The sequence below is a fragment of the Kogia breviceps genome, chromosome 3 (genome assembly GCF_026419965.1).
Source record: "Kogia breviceps isolate mKogBre1 chromosome 3, mKogBre1 haplotype 1, whole genome shotgun sequence".
NCBI lineage: Eukaryota > Metazoa > Chordata > Mammalia > Artiodactyla > Physeteridae > Kogia > Kogia breviceps.
Window position 1 is genome coordinate 10,935,491 of NC_081312.1, and position 13,217 is coordinate 10,948,707.

The 13,217-nt window shown below is 51.0% G+C and overlaps 1 protein-coding gene across 7 annotated transcripts in view; it reads right to left on the reverse strand.

Moving 5' to 3' along the window:
- Positions 1 to 9,164: 9,164 nt before the first annotated feature.
- Positions 9,165 to 13,217, reverse strand: part of UNC79 (unc-79 homolog, NALCN channel complex subunit) — a 258,599-nt gene continuing 254,546 nt past the window's right edge. For all 7 annotated transcript variants that reach the window (XM_067027853.1, XM_067027851.1, XM_067027844.1 and 4 more), the window contains 2 exons: positions 11,975 to 12,016; positions 9,165 to 10,342 (listed from right to left, as the gene is read on the reverse strand). In XM_067027853.1, coding sequence (XP_066883954.1) covers positions 10,142 to 10,342; positions 11,975 to 12,016 — 243 coding nt within the window. In that variant the 3' untranslated portion in view covers positions 9,165 to 10,141. The remainder of the gene's footprint in view (positions 10,343 to 11,974; positions 12,017 to 13,217) is intronic.

Below are 13,217 nucleotides of genomic sequence, written 5' to 3' on the forward strand. Positions count from 1 at the left end.
TCGAGGTCACAGTAGTTGGGTCCTCATTCCAAGCCGGCAGGAGCCAGAAGCTCTCCTGTCCTCTCTACCCATCCCTTGGGGACTTACATCTGGCTCCAGACTTCAGACCCTTCAGGGTTGCCCCCGGTCGCCAGCAAGACGGCCATCACGTGACACCCAGTCCCTGCTTCCTGGGTCTCCACAGAAGCTTCTCCAAGTCCTGTGAGACATTCATGCATGGGACGACTTTAGGGGGGCTCTGTGTAGGTGGGGGAGGGGAAAACTGCCCTCTCCGTCAGTACTGGCACCTGGGCCCTGAGGAGATGGGCCTGAGACCCAGGCGGCCCCTCCTTTCTCAGTCTTCAAGAAGGCCTCGCCCCAGCCATGTGAGCCACAGACCCGGGGAGCCCCCTCTCACGAAGGCGGGGAGCCCACGCCAGGGCCCCCAGGGGTAGTAGGGGCTCCCTGAAACCAGAGGGGCCCGCAGGGCTGCCCAGAACAATGTGAACGGCGGCCCTGGACCTCCTGACTCCCCTTGGCTGATGTAAACAGCCTACTTTCCACCAGGCCCAGTTCAGTGCTCTCCCGTTGGGCGTGGGTGCCTGAGGCACCCTTGGCCTCGCATTTGATGGCTCTTCCTGGGAGGGTTTCTCAGGGACAGGAAGCAGAATCCTGCCCCCACAAGGTTGCTCTGGGCTCTCATCTTGGTGGGCGTGGTCACCACTGCCTTGGCTGCAAGGTCGGTCATTCAGAGTCATTCCCTCAACAGAAGCCCTTGACCTTTGACCTCAGCCCTGCGCTCCTGCCCTCAGGCCACATCTCTGTTTCTTCCACTAAGTTTCTTCAGGGGGCTGGGGGCCCTTTCCTGTCGGCTAACCACAGTCAGAGCCATCTGGGGCCAATAGAGAAGCTCTTCGAACAGTGAAGCCTAGAAGGGATGGGGTTCAGGCTTAGTTCTCTTCTCCCAGGAGCTTCCTGAGGGAAAGCATCCTCCTTTTTTTTTTTTTTTTTTTTTTTTTTTTTTTACGAAGACAAACAAAAAGGAAAGGAGCTTCTACTGACTCCCAGCTAAGAGGGGCCCTCAGGAATTCCTCCCAGAGCAGAGAGGTAACTTGCTGTCTCCACCATTAGAAATAGAAGAAATCAGGAGCTTTTATTTGTTGTTCCTCATGTCCCCGCCCTACACCCCTTAATTTTAAAAAAGTGTCCTCCTTTCCAGACTCGCTGATACATGGGGATAATGTAATTATGAAAAGGGAGTCAGGCAAGGCCCCCCCCCAAAGAAAGAGGCGCTCTGATGGTGGGCTTGCAGGTTGGGGGATGTCTGAGTAGGGGCGCTGCACCCCTGATGTGAGCGCAGCCCAAGGAAGTCCAATCTCTGCCCAGGAAGACAGAGGGGTCCAGAGGATCGTGACGACACAGCTAAGCGCACAGACGATCTCCAGTGAGGCCACTCTGAACCTGTCCTCAAAGCGCAGGGCTGAGGAGGGCCTGGTGGAAGGAGCCCTTGTTCTGTGGAATTCCAGGGGAGCTGGCTTCACGCCACCGACTTTTGCCTGGAGGCTTGGCCTCATCCTTTCAGATGGGACGTGTTCTCAGCGGTAAGTCTGTTCTCTGTGAGAACTCAATTTTCGATTTCATTCTTAGTCAAACTTTTAAAAAAAGTGTAATAAACATGTCTGGATCATAGGAACACATACTGAGATTTCAGGCCCCATTTGTGGTCACCGCCCGGTGACAACAAACAGCACCGTTCTAGTCGTCGTGGGTGATGAGAAAAGAAGCCGGCTGGGCGCCGTGGCCGGCTGGCCTCCCCGCTGCCTGGCCTCCCCGTGCAGCCCCCCTCCTCTGTCTGCCACACCCTCCCAGAGAGCCCATCCAGCCCTGGGCTCCACACCCCATCAAACACGCACGACTCCCACGTTCGTACCTCCGGTCCCCACTTCCCAATCGTCCCCAGACCTGAGTGCGTCCAGCTGCACACTTGCTGTACGCGGGCATCTCATCAGAGCCCGGAAGGACTCCTGGCTCTCTCCTTACGACCTCTCGTCCCCCCCATCGTCCTCACCTCCACACCTGGCCTCTTCACCACCACTGTTTCTCAGCCCAAACCCTGACAGTCAGCCTTTATTCCTCTTTGCCCCTCAAAAGGGACATGCTCTCAGGAGTGATCATTTGTCAGGGGCCAATAAACCGGCGAGTCCTATCAACTCGGTCTCCAAAACACTCAAATCCGTCTGCTTAACTCAGCCCTGACCACCCTCATCCAAGCCACCATCACTTCCTGCCTGGACGACAGTGACAGCCCCTGCCCGGGCTCTCTGCTTGCACCCCTGCCGCCCCCAGGATCGTTCCCACAAAAGCCACAGGGATCCTTACAAAACCTAAGTCAGACCATACATGAGTTAAAAACCTGCCCGTGACTTTTTCCACACTTAAACGCCACACTCCGAACACTGGCTCACAAAGCCCTTCCCGACCTGGGCCCCGCTTCTCCTGCACCCACTCCCCGTCCCCTCTTCCCTTCCGTCACCCTGGCCTTCCTGAGCTCCTCACATGTGCCAGCGCCTTCTCATTTTAGGTCTTTTCAGCCACTCTTTCCCCGGTTATCACCCGTGGCTTTCTTCAGCCAGCCCTAGTCCTTCTCCAATCTGTCGCCTTAGTTTATTTTCAATACAGCACTTCTCGCCAGCTAAGGACACTTGTTGAGAAGTGTACGCATTTCCTGCCTTTCTCCTCCCACGCGAATATAAGATGCGTGAGGACAGCGGCCTAGTCTGCTGTTGGGTCTTAGTCATTGCCAAGTCTCTAGCCCCCCAGTGTGACTGACACCAGAAATGTTTGTAGGATTAATTGCTTAATTAATTGTGGGTTACAAATGTAATACCGTACACACAGCGTCAAGAAAAGAATACAGCACTTTATTTCCCAAAACTGTTCAGAGGCCCCACCTCACTGCGTAGGGCGGTTGAGGCGGTAGAAAAACCTGAATTTGCAAATTGATGGTGTTTGGGCCTCTTCTGGTTTGACTAGTTTCTTTTGCATGACTCTGTCTCTTTGGGCCAGATGCTCAAACTGTGAGCCACCTCCTCGGTCCGGCTCCCCTCCAGGAGGCTCCCGGCTGCGCCCCTGAGGGGGTGTCCGTGGTCTCAGGCAGAGGCGGGTGCAGACCACGTGGCACCTTCGGGTCCCGGCAGGTCGCGCGGCCGGCCTGGGCTGCTTCCGGGACAGGTGACTGCAGAACTGCGCCTGGGCCCTTCCGGCCTCCGAGGGTGACGGCGCCTCCAGCTGCAAACGTCCACACTGTGGCAGGCTCTTTCTCCTGACCACAGGCGCTGCCCATCTTCCTGCTCTCTCAGCTCCAGCCACGGGGACTCTGGAACCTGCACACTCCCGCAAGCCGGGAGAGAGCTGCCAGAGCTGGGGGTGGGGGGGCAGGATTCTCTTTGCAGCCCCGAGGCTGCCCAGGGCTGCCAGCTCTTCTCCTGGAGGCTTGTGCACCGCCAGGTGGTGGCGCTCCCTGGGACAGTCCCATCAGGGCATTTCTACAATGTTCTCACCCCCAGCAGAGAAGCTGCCGACATGCCCGCCTGGCCTCTCTGCCTTGCCCTACATCTGTCTCCCTTTTTCTTTGGCCAACAGCCCACTAGGGTCCAGAAGAGGTGGGCTCTCCATTCCCTCATGCCGTGTGACCAGAACTTTCCCTGCATCTGAACCCCCTCCCACCCACGCCGTCCATGGAGCTAGGCTGGGGAACGCGATTTCCTGGAGAAGAACAAAAGACAGATCCATTTATTATTTTCAAAATATCATCCCCATTACAAACACAAGGATGTGTTCACACCACATGAAGTTCCAATGATGAGAGAACACACCATATGGAGGAGGATTTCCCAGTTGCTCATTCAAACAGAGAAACGCGGGGAGCCTTGAGTCACCGCATGGGCGGCGTAGGAATGCCGCATTCCAAAGGATGGGAGCCAAGGTCCCATTGCAAGCTGTGATTTCATCTCAGCAAAACACCAGCTGTCACATGGCATTACAGTTGGAAGAAGAAATGGCTGCGTGAATGTGGGCTGCTTAGCCCAGAGCCCCGCATTCCTAGGAGTAGCGAGCGTTCCTTAAAGTTCCACTGTTATTCCTCTTTATGACTCCCTCTCTGTGCTAAGTACCTGACAGACATCATTTCGTTTACTCTTCACAAAAACGTCAGCAGAGAGGAATTAGCATCTCCATTTTGCAGCTGATGAAACTGAGTCTCAGCGAGATGAAGTACTTGCCAGTGGTCACAGAGCGGGTCGGCAGGAACGTCCGCAACTGACCTGGCTGCAGAGCCTGTGTCTGTATTCCCCTCCAGCTGCCCCCCAGCCCTGAGCCCAGCACTGGGCTCTCTAGCTGAAGGCTCTGGGCACACCGTGCTGTCTGAAACTGGCCCGACCCCCTCTTCAGAGCCTTCCCACCACCATCCCCCAGCACCCCACCTGGGCAGCGTGACTGTCCTCACCTGGAGTGTTTCTGTCCTTCACGCCTGATTACTTGCTTGTTCCTTTCTTTTCCAAGTGGCCACTTGAAGGAGCGGAAATCAGGGCGTCTGCCAGGCAGCCCCAGGAGGCTCCCCTCTCCACTGGCCTGCGGGAGGGGACTTGTCTGGACTGCATGATTAAAAAGCCAGTTCTTTGTTCGACCAGATCCGTGCCTTCCGCCAATGTCCCGCGCACCCTGCAGGGAAGAGCTGCTGCCAGGGCTCACCTTGGAGCCACCAGCCCTTACTAGAAATGAGGTCGAACTGATGGGTCGGGGTGTGGAGGGGGCCCGTGGCCATGCAGATGTGGGGGGAGTGATGCCAGGGAGAGGTGGGCCACTGGGGGGCTGAGAGTACGGCCCCAACTGACACTGGGTCAATCCCACCCCCTCTTAGGCCCGTAAAATGAGACGGTCGGTCTAAACTGGGTGGCAAACTCACAAGCCTGCAGGGTGGAGCAGGTGAATGAGTGAAGCACCAACTCGGAGGCAACAGGATTTCTGCCGAGAGGCTGTGGGGTCTTCCTGCTTGGGAGGCAGAGGTCAGTAGTGGGAAAAGGTACAAAACTGGAGCCTGCATGCTCTAGCGGAAGTATTCAAACTGAAAGGGGAAATGGAAAGTTCAAGCTCATCAAACAAAATATGTTGTGGGCCAAGTTTCACCAGCAGGCTGCTGACTGCTGACTTCTGGTCTATGTGATTCTAGGTTACCTCGCAGTCAGGTGAGTAGCGAAGGACTCTACCTATCATTGACCTGCCAGAATTATGTAGTAGAAAGAGCCAAGGCTTTGGAGGCAGACATATCTGGATTCAAAGTTTGCTCTGCCTCTTAATGAGTGACTCCTGCAGATATTGTCTCTCCATGCCTCAGTTTCCTCATCTGTAATATGGGGTTAAGAACAGAAGTACCTGCCTCACATCACTGTTGAGAAGACTAAATGAGATTACTGTATCTAAAGTGCCTGACATGCAGTAAGCCCACACAGAGGGTAGCTATGATTATTTGAATTCGGGGCAAGTCTCAACAGGGCTGAGTGAACTCTGACCCCTAATCTAATAGAGTTCATCATCCCAACCTGATGAATTCAGAAAATTTTATTCTTTGCCATAAAACTATTATATTAAGTGGGAAACTAAATGTGATTTAATTTGTGAGCTATAATTTTTTGGCAAATAAATGAATTCCCAAAGTAAAGGAGAAAATGCCTCTGTCAGATGAAGTGACGGTGGCTCGATGGAAATTTATTATAGATGATTAATAAACAGACAAACCAACAAGACTGCGCTTCCTCCAGAAGAGCCCTCCGATTGCTTTATCCCATGCTCTTGGCACATTTTAGCCAAGAGAGGCCAGAACCAAAGAAAGGGAGAGAGAAATGAACATTTACTGAGCGAAGCTCTGATGAAGTCAGATGGCCTTCTGGTCCTAATGCTACTACTGCCAGCTTGACCTTGGATGAGTCATTTAACTTCTGGGCCTCAGTTGCCTCACCTGCAAAGTGGGAATAGTAACGGGGAAGAGAGGGCTAAGAGGAGTAGAGATAATGTTTGTGAAGTGCTTCACACCTAGTAGATACTCAGTAAACGGTGGCTCTTGTGGTTTCTCTTGAACCCCCTTCAAAAGAGGCTCACTGCTGTCAGCGGAAGGAGCTGGCCGGCCTCTTACTGATAACACTTCCTCTCCCAGAGGATTTGACTCTCATAAAAACATAGTTTGGTTCTGTTCCAGTGAGTTGCAACCACTCCCTTCATTCTTCTTAAGACCATTACTGTTAAAACACCCAATTTGCCCAAAATACATAGTTGCAAATTAATTCTATTAAAGAGGTATATTAAATGATCTGCATTGTCCGATTAATGCCAGAAGCCCTTGAGTCCCAGCTCACAAAAGAGTCTTGGTGGATAACCCATCTTGTCTGATCCAGTCCAACCTTATTTGTCCTGTTGTAGCTTGGAAACGGAGACGAAGCTGCTGCAGTCGCTTGGCCTCAGATGAGACTCTTAGGGAACAGAGGTGCTGAAAATATCCCGTTGTCAGGCAGAATTACACGCTGGTAAACAATGGCGTACGACGAAGACTGGACACCCTTGGTTAATGAGCGCATTTCAGCTCCCATGGGTCTTGTAGGTCTTGCTTCTGAGGGACTGGCTGAGGGAAAACCCAAATGAGCCGCAGCTGCGAGCCGTCCCCTCGTTTGGCCTTCATAAGGTGGCGCAGGTTTCCTTGGAGGTCCGTAGAGTCTGGTACGGTCTCCCAAGCACCACCTCGGTCCTCTACTCGCTTGCGCTTTCCATCCTCCCAGGGAGATGGGTAGACAGCTCCAGTTTACAGATAAGGCAAAACAGAGGTCCAGAGAGGTTTCATAACCTGTCCAAGGTCACCCAACTAGTAAGAGGCATGCTCACTGCAAACAATCATGGAATCTATGCATTTGCAGATTTTGGCCCATTCCACCCTTGGGAACCTCGGAAATGTTCTGTTCACATCCTAGAACCAGTAGGATTCCGTGAGGGAAGGAAAACTGAATTTATTCCTGGCTCTTCTCCAAGCCAATAATCAGAACTGGCCAAATCTGGACTGGAGTCTCTCCGGCCTCTCTGCTGCTGTCAGAGCTGTCACCCGGGGCTGGAGTGTGGGGGTGTAGCAGGAGTCTATACGGACTGTGGTCGAGAGCACAGTCCCTGGGGTCAGACAACCTGGGGTCACGTTCCAGCTCTGCCTCTTACTAGCCGTAGACCTTGGGCAAGGAGCCTTACTTCTCCAGGCTTTAACATGAGAATAAAAGCAGTACCCGGTAACTTTTATGGAGTGCTGACCATGTGCCCGGCATTGCTTTAAGCTCTCTCCTTGCTTTCTTTATTTCGTCATCTCAACAACCCTATGAGGTAGAACGCGTCACTGTCCACATTTTACAGATGAGGAAACACTAGTAATGCAACTTCAAAAACCCTGAGGCTTTGGGGAAAATACACCCACCCATGCAAGGGTCCAACTCAGTGCTCCTCGGTGGTCTTCGCCTAGGCCCGGGGTCAGGAGACTTCTTCTGTAAAGGGCCAGATGGTAAATGTTTTAGGCTTTCGGGACGATTCAGTCTCTTTCATGACCCGTCAACTCTGCCGTTGTAGCACAAACACAGCCAGAGACAATGTGTAAATGGCTGGTGTGGCTGGGTTCCAGTAGATTTTTTACAAAAACAGGCAGGGGGCTGCAGTTGTCTGACTCCTGACCTAGGCGAATGGCTTCTTCTCCTCCTCCTTGTAAGGGCCAATCCTGCTAAACTTCCACCTGTCCCTTCTTTTCCTGGCTTTTTTCTTCTAAGTGACTGAGCCCCACTTGCTGGAGAGGCTACCACAATGACATACAAAAGAAGATGAGGATACTGGGTAATGAAGTGGGTAGGGGGCAGTGAGTGTAAGCCAGAGAAGCTTGCTGGTCTCTATCAGCCAGTGAAGTGGCAGGGTCCCAGCAGGGGCAGTATTTGGGTCAAGCTGGTAGGAAAACTGCTCCCACAGTTCCGAGGGGCAAGGAGGGAGACCTGCCTGGATGGGACCAAGGACCCAGGTTGTGACTGGGGTAAAGGAAACAGGTCCAGATAGCAGGAAGCATTAGAGGCGACCCAGTGAAGAGAGCTGAGCTAAAGGGTCATCTCCAGCCCTTGGGGGGATGCAAATACAAAGGGAAATTGAGGCAGAAGTTCATTCAAGGAACTGGGCAAAGAAGATGGAGAAGAAGCTGTGGATGATTCTGGACCTTGCCTACTGGTAGAATCGGGCCACCAAGATCCTGGCCACCTGTGGCAGGGTGGGCTGAGGACCACTAAAGAGCTGGGCCTACACCTGAGCCCAGATGGGGAAGTCAGTTAAACCTCCAGGGAGAGCAGCCAGGGCCTCCTGCTCCAGCCTGTTTCTGTAACCCCCTCTAGGAATCCCTGCATAAAAAAGAGAAAGTCACAATTTAGCCCTTGCTGAGCCCACTGGGTAGCTCAAGAAAGACCTGCTGCTTAATCCAATCCGTTCAATTCAATAGACACTAATTAAAACATGTACTGTGAGCCAAACCCTGGGAATACAGAGACAGGACATATCCTCAAAGCTGTCACGGTTTACAAGCAAGATAAGTACATGCGCAACTTTTTATAACACAAGACAAAATGTGCACAGAAGCATAAGCAAGTACGACTGGGACAGAGGAGAATTCTGAACAGGGGAAGGCCTTTGCAAAGAGTTCGTTAGCAAAATATGAAGAATAATCACTTCTATACTCTTACTCTAAGGACCCATTGGTTCCCCACAAGTTTTCATAAGAATGGAGATCTGCCACCCTGTCTTTCTAGAACTCACATGAAACACTTAACATTGGAGGACTTGTTTTCCCCTGAGAAGCATTAAGATATCAGACTTCCCAGAAGAACAGAGAAACTTCTTAAAATCCAACATTAAAAAAAAAAAAAAGTCTCATGCCCTCCAAGTCCCTCGTAGAGAATGGACTTCAAATAAATTGTGTATTTCTCTCACCAAATGACCTTAAAGAAAGCCTTTTCCTCTTAAAATTGTACTTAGTTTTAATGGAAGTTAGAAGTTTTAAAAGTTTACAAGAAATGGTTGTCAGGAACTAAACTCTAGCTCTATAAACTGATTTTAAAAAACCCCAGGCTCACAAAGATAATAAAAAATGCATTTAATTAATAGCATGTCAATATACAGCTTAAATGCATATTAAGTCTTCTTTTAGTCAGTGCATTACAGGGATAGAGAAGAGAAATATCATTTTGAATGCACAGTCAAATGCTAAATATAAGTGCTGATAAATCTTGGTACTCTTACACTATTAAAATTCTGTTTTATGAAACATAGCTCCAGGTGCAGTGTTCTGTGCCAGCGTGGGGAATCGTCTGGTCCAGTATGCAATCTACAGTTTTAAATTGAATTGTATACAAGTATTAACAAAAGAATAAAATTTATTATTCACAAAACTAAAGTGGTTGTCATAAAGCTTACAAGAAAGTACAGCCTAGGACTAATGAGTTGAAAAACTAGTTTTAAAAATAATAAAACTTACTGGACAGTCCTGGAAAATGATATTATAAAACAAAGAAAATAGTTGGCACAGTTTAACCACCTAATTTCTAAGTGCACTTTGTAATGGTCCTTGCAAGCTGCCACTTTTCCCAGGATAATGACAAAAAGCTTCAGTCAAGTGTCACTGGCTTATGGTGACGGGTTTTTTTTTATTGCATTGCCAAGAGTGGATTTTAAGAAAAAACACTACAAAGGTTTCAAAAACCCTATTTATTCTCTATCATCAAAAATAGCAACAGGGGGACTTATACAACTTTTCTGTGAGTACCCACCAGTCTATTTTTTTTTTCTTAAAAAAAATAGAAGTTAGTTAAAGAAAAATGATTTGGTTTTTAAAAAATAATGTAAGGAAACACTTAATCGGATAGCCCAAGGAGTCATCAGAAATGTGTAGCAAGAAAGCTTCATTTTGGCCCTCTCCGGCCTTTGCACGTCTTTTACTAAACTAGAAAGAGAATGTACGGTACCAGTATGTTCCCCGACCTGCTTGGATCGAATTGTTTTGTTTTGAAACCCATTATTGCTAAACCAGAGTGTTGACACTGAGAGCCGAGGAGTCCGCTCATAGAGGATAAAATTGAGAGGCTGCTTCTGAGGACTGGATCTCCACCTGGGCCATTTTGAACTGGGTGCACTGCAGCCACTTGCGCAGGGCCGCCAGGCTGGCACTGCTCTGGGTGGAGCCCGGCAGCGTCCTGAGGCTGTGATGGTTCACATTGTTCTGAATGGCCTGGAGGCGAAGCTGGAGTCCCGCAGACAAGTGCTGTAAGAAAGGGCAAGACGCTAGTTTAGTTTCTTTCCCGCTCGGGTTCCCAGTCAACCCAGGGAGTGCCGGCCTGGACTTCTTCTGCAGGCGGAACTTACACGTGGCACGGGAGCTGTCTGGCCTGAAGGAGGCCAACTCCCAAATTTGGAGAGGGCTCAGGGCAGAGGGCGTGGGCTGGTGCCATGTCCTTAGAGCCCACCTGGCCCAAATCCATCCAAATAATGCCCCTCCCATCTCGACTCATTCATTGCAACACCAGTGCAGGGGCTGACACTTAGACTTGTCCCCTAAGAGCTGTTTGCTATGTGGGCCTGGTGTCGCGCGGGCTCTGCTGCCAGGCTCCCTGGGTTCAGATCCTTGGTCCTCTGTAAACAACTTGGGGAACAAGGTTTTTCGGTCTGATTGGATTGTCTCGGGGGCAAAGTGGGGACAGTAACACTCACCCGATGGGGTTATTGTAAGGATAAGTGACTTAACAGAGGGGTCAGGACAGAAACCGGCACATAGGAAGTGCTCGGGACATTTTCATCGTGATTATAGGCTCTCTGTTCTCACGTTCATGCACACGAAGGAGCTGGGTTGTAAGCTTTTCTTATCCTTCTCAGCTTCTCATGAAGTTCTGCTGGCCTCCACTCAGCACTCTGGGTAATGTCAAACTGCCACAGACGGCCGCCAAGCAGGGGGAGGGCAGTTTGGAAGGCCTCGGGGTGAAAGTCCAAGCAGCTTCGCAACAGAAGCTAGGGGTGCAATGAGGTTTTCAGCAGAGCCATTGGCCCCACCGGTGGTCACAAAGAGCAGTTAGGCCATGAACCAGTACTCAAAGCCTGTGGGCACTGCTCTCTTGCTATCCCCTGAAGTCACCTCCCTTCCTTCCACAAGCATCCCTCCCCAACTCTGGGAGGAAATCCAGCAACAAGCCTTCCATCTTCTCCCCCTCCTCCCTGATACTCCCAGCGCCTTAGACGGGACCCAGTTTGGGATGGAGCGGGTGGTGAGCTTTGCCATCTTAATGTTAAGCCCCAGTAAACTAGATTTAAAGCCATCGAGTATGTCTGGCCCTGCAGTGACAATGCGTCCCTCAAGGTGGGGCCTGGCAGTGAGAAATACATTCTGTCTTCCCCTTCCTGGCTGTGGGACCCTGTCCAAGTTACTCTTCCTTTTGATGCTATGTTTCCTCTTATATAGAATGGGGTGGGGGGGGCGGGGGGGGCAGGTCCCTTCTAGTTCAATTCTGTCATTCACTGAATGTCATCCTCTCTTAATAGAATTCTTCCCATCACAAAAAGTCAGTCCTAGCGGCGAGGAAATAGCACGGGACACGTCTGGGACCGGGTCCCATGTGTATCCTCTGGAGGTAGAGGGGCTTTCCAGCCTGTATTCTAGTCAGCAGCGGAGCCTCGCCCAGACTCTGGGATCCTTCCCCTTCCCCTTCAGTCAACGAGGAGGAGCAGGGCAGCGGCTCCTGCTGTCACCCTGGCCCGCAGGCCCCCACCTGTCCCACAGCGCCTCCTGCATCATCAGCCCCCAGAGACCAGGAACAGGTAGCGAGTGGAGCATTGTGGGGCCCTGTGGATGTTATGAGCTTCTCTGGAGGGAACTGAGCTCCCAGTCCACCTGGGGGTGACTTACCTTGATATTTGACTGAATCATTGGCAACCACATAGGTATCAGCTGTATGGAGAAACACAGAAGGCCCATTATTAATGGTCTCCGTTCTCCCACAAGCCCCGCTTACTGCCCGGCAAAGCAAGGCACACGGAATCCCTTTAACATCACAGAGGGATGTGGGCCTCCACTGCAGAGTCCCCCGCTATCAGACAAACCCTGCTGAGCTGGTGGCATTTGGAGGTTAATAAGCGCCCCATGAGTGCCTGAAACACACATCGTAAATGACTGATTGTCTCTTGAAAGCTACCAAGCATGGGACATTAAATGTGTATTTATTTAATTAAATCCTCTCTTGCTTGAAATAGAATTTCCTCCACGGGATCTTCAGAACTGAGTCTCCAAGTAGCATGGCGAAGCTCTCTGCCTGTGGTCGTTAAGAAAAGATCACTGGGAAGCGTTAAAATGCTTAAGTGATGAACAAAGACAAGCCCTGAAGTTGCCTGGCTGTGATTTGGAAGATGAGACACAGCAGGAGTGAGTGCAGGCCGGGGTTTCAGCAGTGTGGGTGCACGGGCAGGCGAGCAGCGGGTCCCTGCTCCAGCCGGGAGCGAGCTTCTCAAATCCTGGGCGTCTGGGGAGCCCTGCCCCTCCGCTGCCTCTGATTTGCCCTGAGACCCTTCCTAGGGGGTCACAGGTGCCCCGCCCGAGCTCCCCGAGCAGCGGCTCGCCTCTGTCCGCTTTGGTCTCTCGCCACACTTCGGCCCTTCCGAACACAAGTGTTGACTTCCATTCGTGGCCTCATAAATCCGGAAGTCAGGGACAGAATACATTTCCCAAAGTGTATTCCACAGAACCCTAGTTGGGTGGGATTTAAATGGGGAAGGAGGGCTATGATCTAATAAGTTTGGAAATGTTAGTTTCTTTCAGGACTGCTCAGTTCTTTAATATGCTCAAATGCATCATATCATTTCACTCCACGCTCCTTGTGACCCGACTCCAGTAGGGTAGAGTTGATATGGATTTGCATTGTGTCCTCTCATGTAGCCGTTGTAGTCCTTGCCCACACAGCCTCAGATGTGACCTTATTTGGAAATGGGGTCATTGAAGATGTAGCGAATTAAGATGAGGTCACTCTGGAGTAGGGGGGACCGCTAATCCAATACGACTGGTGTTCTTATAGAAAGGGGGAAATTTGGACACAGATAGGTACACAGGGAGAGTGGCACATGAAGGAGAAGCAGAGATCTACAAGCCAAGGAACGCC